General features: G+C 36.1%; 1 protein-coding gene across 1 annotated transcript in view; it reads right to left on the minus strand.

Moving 5' to 3' along the window:
* COL21A1 (collagen type XXI alpha 1 chain) overlaps positions 1–22,803 on the minus strand; it is a 147,876-nt gene that overhangs the window by 58,625 nt on the left and 66,448 nt on the right. Inside the window, exons 7-10 of the mRNA XM_054698891.1 lie at positions 22,147–22,224; positions 21,698–21,706; positions 21,043–21,126; positions 13,856–13,918 (exon numbers count right to left, since the gene is read on the minus strand). Of these exons, the coding sequence (XP_054554866.1) occupies positions 13,856–13,918; positions 21,043–21,126; positions 21,698–21,706; positions 22,147–22,224 (234 nt within the window). The remainder of the gene's footprint in view (positions 1–13,855; positions 13,919–21,042; positions 21,127–21,697; positions 21,707–22,146; positions 22,225–22,803) is intronic.

The following is a 22,803-nucleotide window of genomic DNA, read 5'->3' on the forward strand; positions in this document are numbered from 1 at the left end:
AAAAACATCCAGATATGCTTCAATTAAAAATGTTTGGGCATGGAAATACAGAGCCAGTGTTTACAGATTCTCAAGAAATGCTTGGCACACTACAAATATATTCAAGAGAAAAACACCTAAGACTGGAAGATTAATAAATGTAATACATTTTTAAAGAGATTAATGATAACCTTGGAAATAAACTAAACCTTGATAACATTGATTCTTCAGAGTAAATCTGTAACAGCTTTTGGACAGCTCACTTCAGAAAGATGCTAATGTTAACACCAAGAATGTGGCTGTAACATGCTCCCCACCCCCCAAGCCCCAAAGGTTGTAAAAACTGCTGAGACTGGGATCACTTCTGCCTCCACTGCTTCTTCATATCTCTTCATTAACTAGACCCCTGGTAAATGGCACAATTTTTCAGATAGGCAAAAAATTATTCACTCAGTACATGGTAACTAAACTGCAATCAAGCTTGTAAGTTCTGAGCAGTTTTCTTAGTTTCCCAAGCTCAAAGTCAGGTTGACTTGATCACCTGGCACCTGACAGCACATTTAACTCTTCTGTAGGTTCCATCTTTTGACCATTCTATTCATACTTCAGCTTCCTCCTGTCTTACTGTTTGCATACAGCTTTCTGTTGTTAGGAGTATTGACACAGATATCTTTGTATCTTATCTTTATTCTTAAATTGAAAACCTTCATTTCCATATTGCTATTTAAGGGTCTTTATATTCACCAGCTCACTTGTTATCACATTTTTAACCATAATTTTAGAAACACCAAAATCTGTTTTCTTATTCAAATTTTCAAATATTCCTTTTACTGTTCATTGTTGCTCTACTGACAACAACAACAATAATGCCTGTTTCAGAAAGATCAGTCTCAGATCATTGTTTTCCCCTTTAACAATTCTTTCATTTCTTGTTTTTTTTTAAATACGCTTAGTAACTTCCAGGATGATGGGATTTTCTATTATCACACTTCATCTTTTCCTTCAAACCCATTTATTTCTTCACATAAGTGAGGAACAGAAGATTAAGTATCTGGCCCAGTGTTGCAGAACTATTGAGTTGACAGGACAGTAATATCAGAAAACGCTTACTGGTGGATCAGATGTCCTATTATTGATGGCTCATCAGAAGGAAGTTGGTTTGCCAAACTACTTTTAAATTGCTTAGAATTCTGAGTGCCCAGAGGAAAAGAATTTTCATAGAATTCCTCAAAAGAAAGTTACCATGGAGATTGGCTATTTATCAAAATGATTGGTCATCTGAAAAGTTCACATTTACCATTTACTGCATAATTTTTCTTTCACATTTTTTCAAAAGTTAAGCCAAATCTCATATCTCTGTTACCAGATTTTTAGAAAGTTAATCTTGTGGAAGATCAAAAGCTGCCACACTGTCTCTCCTCTTCAGAGAATTAATGTGATGCATTTGCTATACTGTATGCATCACATTTTATTGGATTAAAGCAACATAGAGATGGCCTGGACTGTGTTCCCAGCTCACCTCTGACTCATAATGTGACCTCAGGCAGAGTCATCAAATCCCCAAATCCTGAGAGGCAACAAAATGAGGTGGAAAGACAATGAATTTTGAAACTGGAAAAATCTGGGGGCTGAATCTTTGTTCCTCCCTTTACTTTCTGTGGGATTTCATTAGCCTCAATTTCTTACCATAAATCAGGATAATTCTTTTCACTTCTAAAAAGAAACAAAAGGAGTCACAGGTAAACTTGTCTGGTAGATGATACGAACTCAATAAATGTGAACCTCTTTCTTCTTCCGACTTAATGACAACTGTGCAAAACCATGAGAACACTTCTGTAGAATGTTATTCTGGTCTTTCCACAACCATCAGGATAACAGACACCACTGATAGGATTTTAACCCTTTGAAACAGTCACACCAACCTAAAACTGAAGGTATTTATGGTCTCAGTGTACTTACAGTAGCCTGTTTTTGCTGTCTTGCAACACAAAAGTAATAAATGCCTCCCACAATATGTGCATCAGGTTACTATTTTCTTTTTTAACTTACATGAAATGTATTCTTAAAAACTAGTTGTACAAAAAAAATTAATTATTTTAGAAGTTAGAGGAAGTATGCTTTGAAACAAAGTAAAACAAAACCAAAACCATAACCAAGCTGGGGATCCCAGGGCAAATCACCAGGAGAAATTGGATGAAATTCACAAACACAATTTTGGACTTAAAGGTTAATGGGGAGAAACATTACAACACAGAATAATTTCCAAGAAGAGCAAGGAAAAAATAACAACATTAGTTGACTCAAGCAGGGCACATTATAACAAGAAAATGCCCTTAAATAGTAAAAATGATAAGGTTTTTCAAATAGCTAACTGGGTTTATTTTTCTAAATGTACTTTTTTTGCTTTTTTTTAATAGAAATGTAATGTTCACATGATTTTTTATTTGTATTTTCAACAGTAATTTTGCCATTTTGCAATTAGCAGGTCCAAATAAATACCCACCCCACCCCCATCTCAAAGACTTTTGACAGTATTTAAGTCTTTTCCATGTTAACAGAAAGTCTCCTTGTAAATGAGTCATTTTTTAGGGAAAAAAATATTCTCACTGCCAAATTGTAGGGTTGAATAATACAGAATCAACTAAATTTTCTTCCATGATTCATAGTTACAATGCTCCAGGAAAGATGTATAGCATTGAAATGGAAATTAAGGAAATTAAATCATGAAGTGTGCAAGGGTCACAAAATCTTCTGAGTCCATTTCTAATCATCCCATAAAATATTCTGCCAATCTAAATATATAGAATTTTTAGCTAGTAAGGAGGTTAGAGAAACTGGTTTCTTTTAAATAGTCTAAATGTAAGATGACAATAAAACCCAGAGAAATCATTCTGGATATTCTTTTTTATAGGTAAGAATGCAATTTAAAGTTTATCCTATTATGAAATTTTCTTCAAAGTTTTCCAAAATTCCAACAGATATTCCTAAGTATACAGCCAGGGTAACTAGGTAACCAAAATCAAGTATATACTTTAATGTCCACCGTGGATTCTTCTAGTAATAGGCAGCTCCGTACAATTAAACTTCAAGAGTAGTTATAAATCTGCACCTTTCCATGTATCACTAATATGAAAACTAGTCTGTTTGCCACCTAATCCAACTATAACTGTTGATATGCTTTAACTGATACCTCAAATTAGTTTGTAAAGGGTCACATATTAAATTATCTTAAAATATTAAATTTTGAAATATGTAAAATTACGCTGGAGCTGAACTCTAAGGGAGATGAAGAGTAGGCAGTCAGGGAAAGCTCTCTGAAGAAACAAGCTCAAAGGAATACTAAAGAAAGCATAACATATAAGAGGAAGTCCTTCAGTGTGCCCTGCAGCATGATAGGATGAGGCATGGTCATAAAGATAAAAGAAAAGAACACTGGAAAGAATGCCATAAACAAGACTGGAGCATCAGGCTACAGATACATGAACAACTTGTTGGTCATTCCTTTGGTCTTTTGTCCAAGTCACCACACAATTAGACTAAAGCTTTGAAAATTTCACTTGCTATAATGTGGATGAAAGCTTAAAGGAGGAAGGAAAAGGTTGAACACCAGGTTCCTGCTGGTGAAAGAAAATGGTGGGTAGAACCTGAGTCCATTGAAGGTATATTTCGTTTAACCTGACTGTGGCTTATAGAGAGAGGTGAGAAATTTAGAGATGTGGAATGATGACATGTTCCTGGCTAATGTAGCAGGATGCTGGTGATATCCCTAGCAGAGAGGAACTCTGGAGAAAAATATTGTGAAATTGATTGCAAATATGAAGTAGGAAGAATATTTCAAATATATTTTTTATGAACTAATGTAAATATGTTATATTTGACAATGAGAAACTGTATGCTTCAGTAGGGAAAAAAATAAAAATGCTCTTCCAAATAAAGGAAACTACATTTACTATAAATGAAATTTAATCTAAATCTAATCTTACCTCCCTTAGGTAGATATAGACAGATAATAAATTCAAAGCAATATTATTTAGTTTCCTATAATAATTTGCCTTTGCGCATGGAAGAAAAACATTGCTGACCTATGACAAATAATGTCTACAGATATCACTCAGTTCTTAGAGTCACAAAATTATTTACATGTAGGTAAGTTGCCTCATTCTCTGAGTAACGCTATACTTAAAGGTATACTATAGGTCTATCCAAAGCAGACTGAGCAAATTTCTTAAATAATTGATACCATTTTTAGTAACTGTTACATCACAACCTAAATCTCTGGTACTTATGCTTTATATTCATAGGGAGGCAACTAATAGTTATCTTCATTCCCTCTTTTGTAATCTGATAAATAAATGGTTTTCCACAATACCACCATCTTATATTATTTGCTTTTTTTTATTATTTTGGATTTATCATTGGTCTCTTCCCAGTGGAATATGAACTTCAAAATTGCAAGTTTTTGTTCATTGTTAAATTTCCTTAGCCTAGAAGAGCTCCAGGAAAAAAAAATATATGCCAAAGACATATTGGGCATATGAATAAAAGAATGAATAAACAAGCACACAGACATATAAGTATAAATTAAGCCCAACTAGTCGCTTTTACTGAGGGCTTTTAAAATAATGGTAGAAGCAGCCTTGCATTCATGCAGATTATAGTCAAAGAAAGACAACATAAGCATGAAATTATCTTTAAACTCATATATGCTAGATGTGTCACAATTCTTTTAATAATTTAAATAAATATACAAATAATATTAATACATATAATATTGTCTATGCACTTATTATCATTATTTTACATAATAAGTATAACATAAAATGTAAGAAACCTATTTAAAAGACTCATAAGTTAAATCTGGAAAGACCCATAATATGAGATTTACATGAGAGGAACATTGCAGAAAAATAAATGAGTCAGATAAATGTTATCTAGGAAAGCTTTGTGGAAGAGATTTTTTAAATAACATTGCTTACAGAAAAGGAAGTAAAACTGCCCAAGCTTAGGATAGTTCATTCATGGTATATGATCCACATTTTAGTTTATCAGTGAAACTCTCATGAGGATAGACATGTGTTTGTGTGTGTGTGTGTGTGTGTGTGTGTGTGTTCAATGGTAGTGGAATACTGTGAGACAATAAATCTTTCTGCTAAGTAATCCTGACTGAGGTGAAGTGAGAGTTGAGGTAGACACTATTCTCTCTAGAAGGATATTTCCTACACTTATAATTAAGTTGCCCTTTGTGATTCTTATTCCCAAGCCTAAGTAATAGTCACTCCTTTGGCTTGTATCCTAATGTATCCCATTTTCCAGGTCTTTAATCTTCATGGCACTCAGCTACAAATTCCCCACAGCTCTTAAACTGTTGAGTTCACAATTGGTACCATATTCAGTTAAGAGCCTGAAAAGAGAAAGGCATAAAAATATTGTCTCGTGGGTCCTATTGTACTATTACTAATTATTCATCCCCTGTCAAGCTTATTCTGCAAACCTAACTTCTAGTTTTCCTTCATTTCCTCCTGTTTTCAATCATCATTCTTGAGTATTTGAAAACAGCATTCATTTTTGGATTATACCTTAACTTCAGTAAATCCTGCTCCATATGCTAAATTCTGAGGACTTACTCTCTCCCAGTTACTCTTTTGAATGAATTCCAGAACTTCCATGTCCCTAATGTGTAGTATCCTAACCCAAATGCAACACTCCAAAAACAGGACTGTCATCTTTCTTAATATAGCTATCATATATTTTCTAACAATGCCAAAAATTGCATCAGTCTTTTAAACAGTCCCATTAAATATATTACTCCCATTTTCACCAAAGTTAAATGACATCTCCCAAACAAGTAAGAGTTATACATTTATACTAGTTGGATTTCACTACATAAGAACAGCCATTCTCTAAGTGTGGCAGATCTTTAATAATTTCATGTCACCCCAAATATTAAAATAAAATATAAAAATGAAATCAAAGATTAAAAATTCTTCAAAAACAAAATAAAGTAATAAATGTATGCTAGAGTTTATAGTGCTCAAAAAAGAATGAAAGAAATAAGTGAAACATTTGAATGTAGAAAATTTTATATTTCTAAAAAGTAAAAACATGCAAACAGCTAGAAGAAATAATCACAACATATATATCAAATAACATGAAAATTCTAATCAAAAAGAATACATGCCCTGCTGTGTTTACTGCAGCACTATTCACATTAGCCAAGATATAGAAACAATCTTAGTACCCATTGATTGATGAGTGGAAAAGGCTGTGTTATATTACACAATGGGAGACTAGTCAGCTATAAAAAAATGAAATCTTGCCATTTGTGACAATATGGAGTGACCTTGAGAGGATTTTATTAAGTAAAATGGAAAAGAAAGACCTTGTGATTCCATTAATACGTGGAAGATACAGAAAGAAAACAAACAAAACAAAACAACAAATCAAAAGAAAAATATACTCTTCAATTCCGACAAAATACTGTGTAGTTTCCGGAATAGAAAAAGTTGGGGAGTTGAGGGGCCAACAGGATGGTGCTGTAGGGTAACCAGAATTTGGTGGTGGGTTTGGTATGGTATATATATTTGCTGAAGTATGAAAATGTATTCCTGAAACTTCTACAGTGCTGTAAATCAGTATTTTCTCACTTAAAAAATTATCTTAATGTATAAAAAATTCTAATGGATAGGTATGTAAAATACCACATCTCTTAAATGGGCAAAGAACAAAAAGTAGATGTTCCCAGAAGGGAAAACATCCTGAATCTGAGATTTTTATATTCAACTACACACATGAAATTTCTACTTGGACATTTAATGTAAAAATTGAATACAACCCAAACCAATTCCTTATTCCTCTTGCCCAATTTTATCTACTCCAAATTTTCACATTTCATCACAAAAACTTCTTCACTTCTATCAAACACAGATCCAGTACATCAGCAATTCCTGGCAGCTCTAACTTGCAAACATCCCCAGAATGGAAGCAGTTCTCACCACTTCACCACTGCCATCCTGACGCTAGCTGCCATCACTAAGCTCCTGAGTTAAAGGACCTTCTCATACATCTCCCTGCATTTGCCCTCATCATCCCAAAATCTATTCTCAATTCAGAAGTCAGAGTAAACTCTTTTAAAAACAAGTTTTAGTACACCACTCCTTTACTCAAGGCCCTCCACTGGCTTCTGAACTCACTCCAATGGAAAGCTAAAGTCGTCATAATCATTTAATGGACTCTGCAATCTCCCTTTGATTTTCCCTCCTACCCAACTTTACCTACCACTAATCTTTGCCAACCCTTTTTTCTTTATACTTGTGATTTGATAAAGTCATATACTTTCAAATTCCCCAGCTGTGCTGAGTACCATTTTTGTAGGTTTTCCCCCTCTGTAGAAAGCTAGCCCCATTCTCGATTCTCTAAACCAGTAAGGGCACATGTAGAAGGGCAGGGACTAAGGGACCACTATGTCACTGAGTGAGACCACCACCCATTTCACTGTTTGTCTATTGAGAGCAGTATACAGTCTTCCTCAACCACTTCTTAAGGCTCAACTCCTCTCTCAGCAAATATGACCACATTCTCAGCAAATATGAAACCTTAAAAACTCAGAAGGGGTTGTGCTATGTGTAATAAACTAGAGGGAGAAACACAAATACCGAATGATGTCACTCGTGGAATATAGAAGAACAGAACAAAGGAACTGATAGAACTAGCCAAAACAAAATCTAGAAATGACTGCAGAATTGAATCCATTAGAGGAGAAGGGGTGTGGGAACAAAGAAAGAGTGGGCCCAATGGTATATGATAAATGGATATGGGTGCTCTGGGGTAGGTGGTTTGTGGTGATGTATACCTCAGGAGGTGTATAAACCTATATAAACCTCACAAGTATAAACCTATTACTCTGAATCATATACAGTGATGTAAACCAATGTTTCCTCAAATAAAAAAAATGAAAAAAATATTTTTTAAACTTTAAAAATAATCAGTATTGAAGAGAATCTGGGCTTCATCTGGCACCATCTTATTTTCCAGATAAAGCAACTGAGGCTCAAAAAAGCAAAGCAACTTTTAAAAGCAAAGCAGAGTGCAAAATTACCCTGAGATCTCTTCAGAACCAGCTAGGACTTTGGTTTCAGTTAACTACTTTAACTACATGAAGAATAATTAGTAAGAATAATTTTCTCTACGTTCACCCATGTTATTGCCAATAGCAAGATTTCATCTTTACTTTTTTTTAAAGAATTATTTATACAAGCACTGGGATACAGGCCAGAGGTGCAGGACAGTGAGAGAATCCACCAGAGACAGATCAGGGAGCAGAACAGGCAGAAGGACCGAAATAGACTGCTGAGGGGAGCAGCGGGCAAGACAGGAGAGGTTTGTCGAGCCATGAGGGAATCTCCCTGGGCGGGAATCGAACCAGCACTGTGGAGGCTGTGGACAGCTTCACAGCACTGTGCTCAACCCTCTGCGCCACTGGGGAGGCCAAAGATTTCATCCTTTTTCATGGTTGATTATGCTTATTGAAATAAGCCATATAGAGAAAGACAAATGCTGTAAGACTTTACTCATATTTGGCATATAGAAAAAACAAAACAGAAAATGAAATAAATCAAATAAAAATAAACTTTTGGACTATAAGACCAATTAGTGGTTACCAGAAAGGACGGAGGGATGATTGGGTAAATTGGGACAAAGGGGACAATTAAATGGTGAGGTTAGAAATCAACTTTGATGGTGAACTTAATATGATTTGTAAATACACTGACTCTCAATGATGCACTGAGATTTTTCAGTGATGCACACCTCAGATTTTTATACTGTTATAATGTATTATTACTTCAGCTAAACTTTTAGAAAGAATATTTAGTAATGACAGTAAATAGGCTGAAATGAGCAGTATAAAAATGCAAACAACTACAAAGTCATAAACTAGTCCTAGTATATGTTTCTACATAAGACCTTTTTTTAAAAAAGGTCAATTTTATATCATTATACTGTCTTTAAGGGTTGTACTACTCTGAATAGCCTATCAGGATCTTTAAGTATTTACTCAGCCTCTGTCTTTATAATCCCTTTTTAAAATGATAAAGTAGTAATATGCTCTGACACTGTGCTGATAGATGTTTAACTGATAGAGAAACGAGAAAGGAGTGGAAGGATTTGAAAATAACTCTTTAATTTTGGTTGAAGGCATTTTCCTTATGAAAATTAGTATTTCTCCAGAGTGGAATAATTTCCTATTTAAAGCTTCAGTTGACTTGGCCTGGTTATAATGTGAAAGAGATTCAAATTGCTTATTGAGGGGGATTGCACAGAACCAAATCCAAACAAAGCAGAATTCCCTTCAAATTGTTCCATCCAAGTTTCCTTAGTCCAGATGGCTTCAATCACCAGCCAGAGGCCCCGCCCACACCTTCCCACTCCCGCTGTGTGCTTGCCTTGGCTGCACACTAATGACCCTCAGCTGTTCTGGCTCCCAGGCCAGCTCGCCCTGCCTGCCTGACCACCCAACCTCCTATCTTCTGCAGAGAGAAAGAAATGGGGGTTGGGGGGGGGGTATTTAAGAAAAAAGTCATGCTTTGGGTAAACGGAATTTGGGTTAGTGTATGGGTTTCCCGTTGCTGCTGAAACAAATTACCCCAAACATAGTGGCTTAAGAAAATACACACTTACTCTCTTATAGTCCTGGAGACCAGAAGTCTGAAATGGGTTTCAGAATGAAACTCAAGGTATTAGAAGAACTGCACTCCTTCTGGAAGGTCTCATGGGGATTCTATGTTTCCTCTTTTCCAGCTCCCAGAGGTTGCCTAGATTCTTTGGTTTATGACCACATCACTCTGATCTCAGCTTCCATCATTGCATCTCCTTCTCTAGCTCTGAAATTTCTGCCTACCTCTGGTGGCGATTATTTTTGGTCAACCAGGTAAGCCAGGATAATATTCCCATCTCAGGATTCTAAATCCAATCATATGTGCAAAGTATCTTTTGCCTTGCAAGGTAACTGTAGGGTAAGGAAAAATGTCAGGCTTTTCTGCCCTCCCGCTATCGGGATAGATGATGGATCCTTGCGGTCCTGAATGCATGCCTGATGGCGGGCACCTGGAGTAGGGTGTGGGCATAGGTAGATGGGATTCACCTGGGCTAAGACTGGGCTTTTAAGGTCGGCGTCACGGAGACGCCAGCAGAAGCCAAAAAGCCAAGAGAGGAGCAAGAGCAGCAGAAGCCGAAAGAAGGCAGAGAGATAGAGTGAAGACTTGGGAGGCCTGCCAGCCTCCCGGCCCCCCAGCACCCCTGCCTGCTGTGTACCTGGTAACCCCAATAAAAGACCTGCAAAAAACCACTGAGGACTCTGACTCCTCCTTTACCCGGTCTGCTGGATCAGAAAACCTGCACTGTGGTCCTTCCTGCCCCCTACAGTAACACTCACAAATCTTGTAGATTAGCATGTGGATGTTATCTACCACAGTTGGTTTGTTCTTTCTTTAATGTTTTTATAACGATACTGTGTATAGCTATACATAAAATTATACACACATTCATGAAAACACATATATACATATTGGATGAGATGAGACAGTAAGTCTAGTATGGTTTAAATAAGATGCATAATGTCCGTGATTATTACAGCAAGCTAACTAAAATTAATTTCCAGTGCTTCACTTTAAAAAGCAAAAAAAAAAAAAGTAAGCTAGAGCTGATGGCCTTTGTAAAATCTGTTTACTTCTCATATCTAAACACCACACAGGACTTTTCCCCAGTGAAAAAATGAAACTTTAAATAATTTAGCAGCACTGTCATTATAAGGTAGTTAACAGATGACAGCTGTCCCTGCTTTGGAGGTGGGAAGATGCTGCAGCTGCCAGTACACACTGAGAAATCCCCAAGGAAGGGGCCTCCAGGCAGAGGGCTCACCTTGATAAACTCCTCTCACCCACTGTGATCAAGGCGGAACTCACATAGGCCCTCAGGGCAGTATCTTTGGTAGATTAAGGGGCTGCAGTCAGTGAGGGAATACAGCAAAGACCCATCATACTTCAAACTGAAGTTGATGGGTTATAAGGGAAGTCACAAGGTAATGTCGGCACATAACAAGAACAGTTAAGGATAAAGGCAAAAGAGGAGATGTTAGGTTTGGAATCTATTCTTTTCATTCAATTTAAACAAGGCAATCTGATAATAATTTTCTCATCCTTTTTCTTACAAATATACCACCTAAATGTTTCTGTACTTGCTGGCCTGAGACTATGCCATATAACTTTTAATTGTCCTTACTGTCAGAGACCAAACTCTGGAAACAATGTCTGGAAACAATGTTCTCCCACCTGCTAAGATTTTTCTTTCAGCAAATATCTTATATCTCCCAAATCACCAATTGTCCTCCTCTGACTCATTTTCATCATTAAAAAAAAAGCTACAATATCCCCACCTTCCAATCCTCCCCCACACTTCTCCATTTCTCTGTGCTCCATTATATCCTACAGAGGAAACATCTACATTCACTGTCATTGTCTTCTCTTCCACTTTCACAAACCTATTTCAACCAACTTTTATATTTACCCTCCTTAACACCTCAATGACATCCCTACACCAAATCCAACTATCTAGGTACAGACCTCATTTTTCTCAACCTCATAACACAATGACACACTCTGACCACGCCTTCTAGAAATACTTTCTTCACTTGGCTTTGGGGAATCAAGACTCTCTTCATTTAGCTCCTACTTCTCTAATCATTCTTTCCCAATTTCTACCCTCACTTCACCCTCTGTAAGAGAGTCCTAAGTTGAGTCCCTTCTTATCTCCCTACTTAGTCCCTTAAATGATATCATCCACTTTGGTGTGGTTTTGGTTACACCTACATGCAAAAGAGTCCCTACTATGTGTTTTCATTCTCAAACATATTCCTGACCTGAAGATTTTTATATCCAACCTCTTAGGTGACACCTCCAACATGTCCAAAAATGCTTGATTTTTCATACAAAAACTTAAATTTTCCCAGTTTGCCCAGCTCAGTAAGTGGTACCCAGAAATCATCCAGTTTTCAAGCTAAGATTCTCTGAGTATCCCTTAACTTTTTCTCTCATGCTTCATGTATAACTTGCAAGTAAATCCGGTCCACTTTACACTGAAAAATAATCCAGAAACTGATTATTTCTCCTCTGTTTAACCACATCACCCTAGCTCCAAGCCAATCTTCACTCTTAGAATCTTGAAATAACCTTCTATGTGGTCTCCTTACCACCACCCCCCCAAAAAAAAAACCAACTCTCCATTTAATATTAACATTTATCTTTCAAGAAAGTAAGGCAGATCAAGTTACTTCCTTTCTCAAAATTCACAAATGGGTTGCTATCATTCCTAGAATGAAATCCACTGGATCAGCTGAGCACATTATTCCAGTCACCCACGGCCCTCAGTTCACTGATGCTCCAGTTATCACCATTTTGTTACCAATTCAGACTCTTTTGAGGATCTCTCTCTAGAAAGGCTCAACTGCGCATCTGACTTCTTCCTGTGCAAAGCTCCTATGAAAGGCCAGAGCATAACACTTCTTCTTCAATAGTTGGCTGTGTTAAAGTTATCAGCAAATCTCCCTCGGGGACCTGAAAAGATCCTCTTCTATCCTAATGGTTGTGATACTGATATGGTTCTTTTGTTCCTTGAATATTATTGACCCATAAAATAAACTTACCCACTGCTATATAGAAAGAGCTAATAGCTCATGTTAAAGAAAAATTCTTTTCATCATAATAAAAAATGTAATAACTTTTTTGATGACATTTTCTTTTAACATTCAAATGCTAATTCCTAATGTCTATGATGGTTATAAATAAGTTGATAGGGGACTTATCTGTAAATATTTGCCTAAAGTGCTGTAAAGTAGGTTTGTTTCACATTTCCATAAGTCATAAATGACCTTTAAGTTCTCTTGAACCCTATACCATGAAAATTATTATTTTTTTAGTATTTTAAGTACATACCAATGCATGTATTTTTAGGGAAATAGTAACACCTTTAAAAAGATTTTTAACCTGAAAACTTCCACTAAAGGGAAAAGATTAAAAGATGTCTGAACTCAGCTATTCATTGATAATGAGAACTCAACTCACACTTTAAATGTAGCATTAAATGTAGCACTTTCAAAGTAAGACACCCAAAAAACAACTATAACACTGATCTATTGACAGAGTGACTTAGCATTTCCCTCAGCTGGACTAAAGGTTTTGCTTTCTTCAGTATATGGAGTGAACACAGTCCCCCACAAATTATGCAGTCAAGGGATTTGGGGAAAACAAGGGATTACCTTATAGGGAGTGCAATGGATTAAGCCTTGCGCTGAGAAAAGGCATTCATAAAGATGGCATCTACCCTTTCAGGTAAGTACTGGCTAACTTTAGACAGGCTTCTTCCTGACTCTAGCTTCTGACCTCTTTTCTTAGAAAATTTACGTCAGAAAACTAGTAATTATAAATTCTTTTCTACCCAGTTGAGATACAAATAATTTTATAAGCTTCTTGCCAGCTTTATAACCCAGATAAGTCTTTCTCAAGGACTTGGGAGCCATCCCTTAGAAATGCAATCATTAGCAAAAACAGATCGGCTAATCAGAGAAAAAAACATTGCTAAACCCTGGAAAATTTCAATTTGCTCCATTCCATCTATCAACTTTCCTCCCGAAGTACTCCAGTATTTTCCACTGGATCCACTTCCAAACCTTCCCTCCCTCTGTTTTAGCTAATGGAGGTTCAGTTTCTCTTCACTATTACAATAGTCTTGAACAATGTCTTTCTTGCCTGTTTAACTCTGCCTGATGCAAATTTCCCTTTGATACTGTAATCCCAGTACTGGAGATGACTAAGCTTTCAGTACTCACAGGCTTACCATCTTGACCCGGTTGTCCAGGGTAGCCAGGATTCCCAGGCTGTCCAGGGTCACCCTATAGAAGAAGAAAAATTCTCAGTACAAAAGAGCCAACCACAGTGATGCAGTCAGAGTCCCACTGAGGTTTAAAGTGAATTTCATTATTTTGTGGCTTTTTGTATATTTAAATATAAACAAACAGAAGTCCCAAAATAAGGTTAGAAAAATTATTTCATATTTTAAATACCATCATTAACAAACAAAGACCACTTACTATATAAAACTTTCAATGACTTATTTCCGTGAACACACCAGGAATAACAAGTAAAATACCTCCCAATGACGTAAAAATGTCAATTTTTAAGGTAAGATGCATTTTCAGAATTCTGAAACTATGAAGTGTCATAGCAAATACGGTCTCATTTTAACAATATTTCACTCTTAAGTCTACAGACTATTCTAAATGCTACACTATAGATATTAGTGAACTATGATGTACTAACTCAACTGTAATCAATTAAAAAAAAAGTCTACAGGCCATCTTACACATAGGATGCAAGTTTAAAACTATACAACAGGCATTTCTTTAAATGCAGTCAATGTGTCTCAGCCTATATGTAGAATTTCATTGTAATACAATGTTAGAATTCTAAAATTTGAGTGTTTTTATAAGAAATAGACTTAGGTTAAGCAATCCTGTCTAACCCCCATAGTCCTTAAATACAAGTATTACCCAAGAAAAGGTGAAAACAACTTTCGTCCTCACTAACATTATTCAAAAAACCATGGCAAAGAGCCCAGACACATTTTGTGGGACTCTAGCATGTCTTTATTTGCTCTATGACCAGTGTAGACCATTCAGATGGCCCCCACCTATGAAAAAAGTAGTAAGAGTAATATTTCTTTTGTGAGGTGAGGGTGCTTTATAACTTAATTCTAAGGAAAGCCTGAAAAATAGCATCACATTCATCTATCTCTGAGTCTATTTGGTCCACTTGGGGTATCTTGTTGAAAACCATGAGATCTCAATCATCAACATCAATAAACTACTACCCAGAGGAAACCAATTTCAACTGAATAATTTTTCATTATTTTCATCAGGAGATCATTCACAGAAGATAGATCACAGCGATTACACGTTAACTAAACACTTTTGCTGAGGGTACTTTCAGAGCCAAATTTGCTGGTCTAAAAGACTATTTCAGATTATTGGCTGGGGAGGTTTGTTCCTAAAACATAACAGGAAAAATGAAAAGAACTTAGTGAACTCCATAAGAGTCAATAAAGAAGGGATGGGCTTTTCACTCAGGAGCTGTCTCAAGAGGCTTAGCATGAGGAAAGACTGAGAAGAAGGGAAATGTCATTTTAAAAGGAGATAAAGAATAACAATCAATCCAGGGAGAAAAGCCGTGCTGACACATGAAATGTCTTGCTGAGGAAGTGTAATTTGTAATTCCAATCCAAGGACTTCCAGTGTGAGCTGGGCATTAGGGAACAACATTCTTGGCCTCCAAGGAGTTACAAGGTTTTTCTTCTTATTTTAGAGAATCCAAATTAATCTCTAGCCTCCCTGCCATCCTTTATTCATGTACAGATTGGACTCACTGCTGCTGCCTTTCAACAAATTTCATCTTTTTTTTTTTTTTCTTCTGGGAAGAAATTTTCTTCCTTTACCACTTAATACTCTGTATGCCAAAATTTCTATCACTGTACTTACATTCACATTACTCTATTTTCTTCTGATGGCTTCATCTATTTAAATGCTATAGCAGTTTCTATATCACTATTTACCTTTCATAACTAGTGTTTTCTCAAAGTTTCCCTTGCTTAGTGTTTATTTGTCATTTGAATTTGAGACACCTTGAAAACAGGGTCCTTATTTTCTTTTCTTCTCTCCCTCTCTCTCTCTCTCTCTCTCTCTCTCTCTGGACAGTGCTGCATAACAAGTAGAGCTATAACTATACTCTGATTGACTTATTTCAAATCAAATCTCCTGGTAGTGACTAATTTCACTTGTAGAATATTAGCTATCAGCAAAAATCTAAGATATCAAAAGGATCTGAGGGTATTTAACCTCTACTACGAAGGGACTCAAATAAAGCTTTGGCATAAAAAGAAAAAAGGATTTGTGTTTTCAGACTATATGAAAGTACAAAACATACTTAACAACATCTTAAATGAATCAAAACTAAGCTAAAAGGAAAAAAAGAAATCACCGCAATATAAATCCTATGTTACTGTACAAGGGCCATAACAGTGGTCAACAGGCCCAAGAAGGAAAATAATCTCTTTGACAGATTTTAGTGTTGCTGGTAGATTTTATTGGTTATTTTGACTAATGCTATCCTGAATTATTTGCAAAGACAGGTAGATTTGTTTTTTCTTCTGTACAATTGAAAGAAAAAGGTAAAACAAACTAATTTTGGAGAAAAGTTCCATTAAATAAAAACTAATGTTTATTACTATAGAAAAAGCTAGTATCCAACATTGATTATTACATGGTAAGTACTGCTTTAAGAGATTTTTATATATTAAGTTAGTTAATACCTGTGAAGCAGGTACTTTCATTACTCCCATTTTATACATGGGAAAACTGAGGCCCTGGAAGGTAAGATAACTTGCCCAAGTTTGCACAACACTGGTGGAGATGGGAACAGAAATTAATCAATTCAGAGTCTGTGCTCTTAAATACTACTATATCTCTGCCCAAGTTAAATGCTTACACTCATCAAAACCAGACATGGTGATGGCTAACAAATTTAACATAGAAAAAGATTTCCAAACACATTAAACTGGGCATATGACATTACTATACATCCATGACTAAATTGCCAATCCAATATATTCTAATTGAACTATTTATACTTTTTTGAATTTTTAAAAATATTCAGCTTAAAAGCAATACTTATTTATGTTGAGCTGATTTGTGCCACAGTATTTTTTGAGTTGTTGACAAGATTGGAAATTTCATGGATGAAACTAAACCACCTCTGAATGTGTCCTCTTAACTCATTCGGTAATGTAAATATGAATGATTAAAGTAAGAAACAGTTGTATTTACAAAAGTAAAATTTTAAGTTGCTCATTGAAAACAAATGTCTGTGGAATTCTTATGCTCAAAGCATATATATTTTTTGAAGATTTATTTTATTATGCCTATGGTGCAAGGGGTTAAGATGCAACCTATGAAGCCATCCATAGACACTGCAGCATGAGTTCAAAGCATATTTGTAAGTCCTCTTCACAAAATCCTTGCACCTTCATGCTACTCCAGCCTCCACAGCATTATCTGATGTAAATATCTGACCTTGTCCAGATTACAAAACCAATCTCTTCAAAACTCAAACAGTCACTCTCTTATGCTAGAATAATCTACTTAGTCTAGGAAAATAAGCATAAAAATGCAAATGCTGAGAGACCCCTAAAATTTTCCAAAGTTTTTCATATTACAAATAGAGGTAATATAAAATCAAATTATCAAAAAATATTTGATAGCTCAAATATCTAATTGGTAGAATTATTGGGGTGAAACAAAGGCAATCAGCAGGGATATGGACATAGAAAGAGTGGTATTTCAGAGCAAAAAAAGGTTATTTAAAAATGTTCCTGCCTAAAAAAAGAAAAAAGAATGTTTTCTTTCTACTTCTAAATTAATAGAGCTAACATTCAAGGTTAGATCAAATGTTGGGAGTTTGTCCCCACAAATATTCATATGGTTGCTGAAGTGGGATGAAGAGAGGAAGCTGCCATTTGCACGCACAAGTCATTTGAAAGGGGGTTCTTATTTTGGGATTGAATGGATCTTTCATATAGAACAAAGACATTTCATATAGCATAAGTGGGAAGAAAAGTCAATCTTCAATCTTATTTTTTCAGAGATTTCATTATTTTTTACATAAAAAAATTACTACTAAGCAATAAGCTAGACACTGAACTAACAAAGAAAAAATTAGATTGTATTAACATTCACTGTGAAGTACTTTCATACTCATCTGTCCACTGTGATTGTCTCATGACTCAACACTGAGCATCCCAAACTCTATTTCTGGTTAATAGACTAGATCTGTTCTTTACAGGTAGCTGACAGATACCTGCAAAACATTCCAGAGAGCATCAAACAAAAATGAGCAATAAGTCTTGGTTGGCTCTGTAGTAAAATCACTGTCTGTTTCAGTCCAACTTCTGTAGAGCCAATTAAAACCCTATCAATTTTCCAAGCCAGAACATTCTCTAAAGAAAGTACAACTTAGTTTGTTGCTAAGGATTCTGTTTTTCACATACAGGTCCCTGATCTGGGTAAGGAACCACCTCCAGGGGAAAGAGCCCTAAAATGATGGAAGAGTGTGTGTGTGTTCCTGTCCTCCTGCCAGATTTTCTGAAGAAAATGGAAAGCAGATCAAGAAGGCATGCCAATTTGAAGATTGGTGGAAAACTGCAATTTCACTTAAAGTAGTAGGTGGCTGTGGGGCTAGAATATGACTAAGAAAAGAAGACAAAGATGAGGAACACATGAAGCTTGGAAATATTGGAAATCAGGGGCTTTGCCAGATAAGATAAAGGATGTGCTAAAAATTTGCTACAGAAACATGTGAATGAAAATTGGTATCACTACGGGACTGCTTGTGAATCACTAATGAATAAGAAAACACCAGAGGCATCTGGTGCCTCCCCCCAAAATGGACAGTTCCTTAGGGACACTAGGGGTAGCGGAACCTCACTGACAGTCAGTAAAACACCTGGGCAGTGACAGGTCACACATCAACGGACTGATTTCCACATGTATCTCTTTCAGATCAAGTCCTTTTATATATTACATTCCGAGTTAAATAAACTGTATAAATATTTTTTAAGTCCTCTGGGAGGTCACACCAAGCTGACTTACATGTTTTCTCCTATACCGTATAGATATTTCTCCTGTATGTCAAGGCATCCTGAAAAACATGGTTACTTAAGAAGGCTTGGGTTCACTTTTCTAAACGTAATCTCAAAATAGTTTACAAAATAAATTTACTATCATGTACTAAACTCAAATTCCAAGCCATGTAGAATTACTTGAAATGAAATATTGAGTCAATGCTTGTATTTCTTATATTACATTTCATTTTTTTTAAGATTTATTTATTTATTTATGCAAGCACTGCGTACAGTCAGAAGTGCAGGAGGGTGAAAGAATTCACCAGAGCCAGAGTGGGGAGCAGAGCAGGCAGAAGGACCGAGGTACACTGCTGAGGGGAGCAGCGGGCGGCAGGAGAGGTCTGCGCACCATGTGGGACCCTCCCCTAGCGGCCAGGGAGCAGCCGGGGATCGAGCCGGCACTGCAGAGGCTGCGGGCAGCTTCGCAGCCCAGCGTTCAACCGCTGCACCACTGGAGAGGCCCCTCTTATATTACATTTCTTTTCTGATTTTAATGGCTAGATTTGAAGTGCCTCATGTACAAGCACATGAAAATGAATAGAGAAACATCCACAAAATAGACAAAGAATTAAATTATGTTTGCCCTGAACTCCAAAATCTAAAAATTTCAGCTGTGGTGACAGAAACACTAAGAAAATTCCAAGTCATGAACAATACAATTCATATTTAACAAAAATTACTATGATTACTTCAAATAATAGAAGATCAATATACAAACCATTCCTCTCAGGTAGAAAATCATATTTTCTTTTAAGTTAGCCATTATTTCTATTTAATATTTTAAAATAAAATTATATCAACAAGATTTTTTTAATTGTTATTGAAGTGCCTCTATTTTACATCCTGGCTAGTGTTTTGAAAGTATAGGATTTCCCCTCTCCGGTGTGGTCACCATAGCCTTTCCACACTGAAGCACCCACAGGCCTCCATCATAATCCATTGAGCTCCCCACCCCCCTGAGATTTACCTGTAACAGACAAACCACTGAACGGTTTAGTATCTCAGACAGTGTCTTAAGTGATGCCATAGCTAGTATCAATTTACATAATAGCAAACTAATTCATACATAATAACACAGAAACATATTCAGAACATTGCGTTATATAAGCCATTACTGGTTACAATGTAGTATACTTGTTATGGTTCCCCATATACAAATGATTACACATATTATATACACATATCTGCATTTATGAATACACCTAAAAGCATATATTCCTCTAAGTTATTATTACATGATTAAATGAACTAAATAAATATATTTGCCTCAAAGAATTAAACATCAAACTCCTGACATTAAAATCATTTTTATATATTTTTCCTTTTCTCTTTCCTTCTTAAAACAAAAAACTGTAAGATCTAAAAGGATATTAAACCATCTCTGAAACATTGCAAAAAATAAACGAAATTAAAAACAAAAAAAAGAAAGGATCCATTCACCCTTTCCATTATCTTCAGGAAAAGTATGAGATCAGAGAAGTCTGCCTCATGTCCCACACAATATACACTCAGCACTTCTTGAGGACATACTTGATGACAGCAGGGTTAGAGAGATTCTGCCTAGCTTCTTTTGGTCTGGATATTCAGTGTAACTTTTCTTTCACCTGACTGAGAAAAAAACTCTAGAACATCTCCTCCCCAACTCACAGATTCTTATAGGATCTGCTAACAACAGTGTAGTCTGCTTAGGAGTTCTGGGCTCACCTTCTGTGGATCACGGATAAGGAGACTTTGTCAGTACCGAGCTAACAGTCGAATCTGAGTTGTATCCTTAGCCTAAATTGCTGTTGAGTTTGGGTGATAAACTATTCCAGAATAATGCCATTCATTAGAGTTGCATGTGCATGTCTGTCTTGTGCTTGTGTCTATGAGTATTTTATTTAATTCACCCTAAGCTTTTTACTTCATTTTTTCATCTGAAAATTATTTTGACAATTTAAGAATTTAGACATTTAAAAATTTAAAACAAATGTGCTTTCATTTTTTACAGGTTGCAAGGAAGTATAATTCTTGGACTCGAGCAGTAGTATTTGGGGAAAAAAATAGACAAATCAACAAATTAATAACTCTCTGTTACTTGGTTGTGGGCTGGGGGTATTATTTTTTAAGTTCCAAGATTAGAGATTCAAATATACACTTCAGAAAATCATTAAAACTCAAGTTTTTAGTGTCCTAAGGAGTTAGGTGGAAATATCACAATAGACCCAAAGGTGATTAAGAATGGTAAGCCTTTGTTTAGTTCAGATTGTATGTTTTAACAAAAATAGCAAGTTGGGTATTACTCACTTTGGGACCTTGTTGTCCTGGTTTTCCAGGAGGACAAATGCAGGGAGCTGGAGTTGAACCTACATCACTGGGACCATTCAGGCACTACAAAGACAAAATGGAAATAAACAATGAACATGAAAATACACATATATGGGGCCTCCCCTGGTGGCGCAGGCGGTTGAGCACCGCGCTGTGAAGCTGTCTGCAGCCTCTGCAGCACAGGTTCAATCCCAGCCAGCTAGGGTCCCACACGGCACACAGACTTCTCCTCTCAGGCCCGCTGCTCCCCTCAGCAGTGTATTTCTTCAGTCTGCCTGTTCTGTTTCCCGCTCTGTCTCTGGTGAATCCTCTCACCCTCCCACGCATCTGGCCTGTACCCTGATTCTTGTATAAATAAATAAATAGATCTTAAAAAAAAAGAAAATGCACATATATGTTTATGTACATGTGTATGGGTCTGCAGGTTGGTTGAAACAGTAAGATAGCCTACCATTGCTTTCTAGTTTTTATTTAAATAAGAAATTCCAAATCACAAAGAGCCGTGAATATCAATTACACTTAAGTCACATAAAATATGGGTTCTATTTGTCTAATATACTTACAGTTGATGGAAGGAAATGAAACATTTCCACAAGGCATAGATTACCTTAAGAATAATAGCATCCATGCCTACCTCGCCATTCTGAAAGAATCAAAAACAAATCTGCATTAAAACATGCATTTAATTAAATGTCTAAATTATTTTCTTAAGGTAGAGCTACTTCATTGTCCAGGTTAAAGATGTACAAAATACCAAAAAATCTAAACCAGCAAAAGCTAAAATATTTGTTTCCAACCATTCTAAAAAATTTCTTATACATGTAATTACCAAATTTATAATAGGAAAAGTCACAATCAGAGATTGATGTGGGAAAAACATTATCTTGGGGTCTGTCATTCAAATGTACACAATGACACTATAATTTTATTTTAGTAATGGAACACATGATAGTTTGCTTTCATTAAAAATTAAAGAACAAATTAACTTTATATTTTAAATAAGGCTCACATATTATCTGATTGTTATGTATTTTTCTATAAGTATTTAGGCAACACTTGGAAAAAATAATCAGTCCTACTCACAAATCCAGGAATCTCACATGCTGTCTCCCGGTTGTTCTGTTCTGGGTCACAGTAGATGCGCAACTTTTGGACATCAAACTAAGAATATAAACCCAACATGTCAAAGTTGATACACAGGGCCTCAATCATGGCCTCTGGGTTAAGTCTCAGCACTATCACCCCTACGGCCTGAGTTTGATCCCCGGCTAGGAAGCTAACCCACAGGCGCAGCACACCTCTTCTGCCTTGCCCACTGCTCCCCTCATCAGTGTATTTCAGTAAATCCACCCATTCTGCTCCCCACCCTGTCTCTGGTGAATATTCTCACCCACCAAACTTCCAGCCTATACCCCAGATCTTCTACGCAAAAATAAAAAAAAATCTCAAGTTGAAGCACAAGCTAATTCTTTTATAAGAGCAACTCAGATACATAGAGTCACTATAGTAGTAATTATGTGAGGTTTACATCATAGGAATAAAAATACAGTATTTGAATGCTGTCATAAAGTACAAAGATACAAGCTCACCTAGCTCCTCAACTTTAGTAACATTCCCTAAAACCAAAAAGATATCTCTGATTTCCTTCAGGAAACTATTGAAGCTTCCACAGCGTAACAACTATTCTAAAGAGCATTTCACATCACTGAAAAGCTTTCCCAGGCTCTCAGTGATTATTCT

The sequence above is a fragment of the Talpa occidentalis genome, unplaced genomic scaffold (assembly GCF_014898055.3).
Source record: "Talpa occidentalis isolate TD23 unplaced genomic scaffold, MPIMG_talOcc4v2.1 talOcc4.2, whole genome shotgun sequence".
Classification (NCBI taxonomy): Eukaryota; Metazoa; Chordata; class Mammalia; order Eulipotyphla; family Talpidae; genus Talpa; species Talpa occidentalis.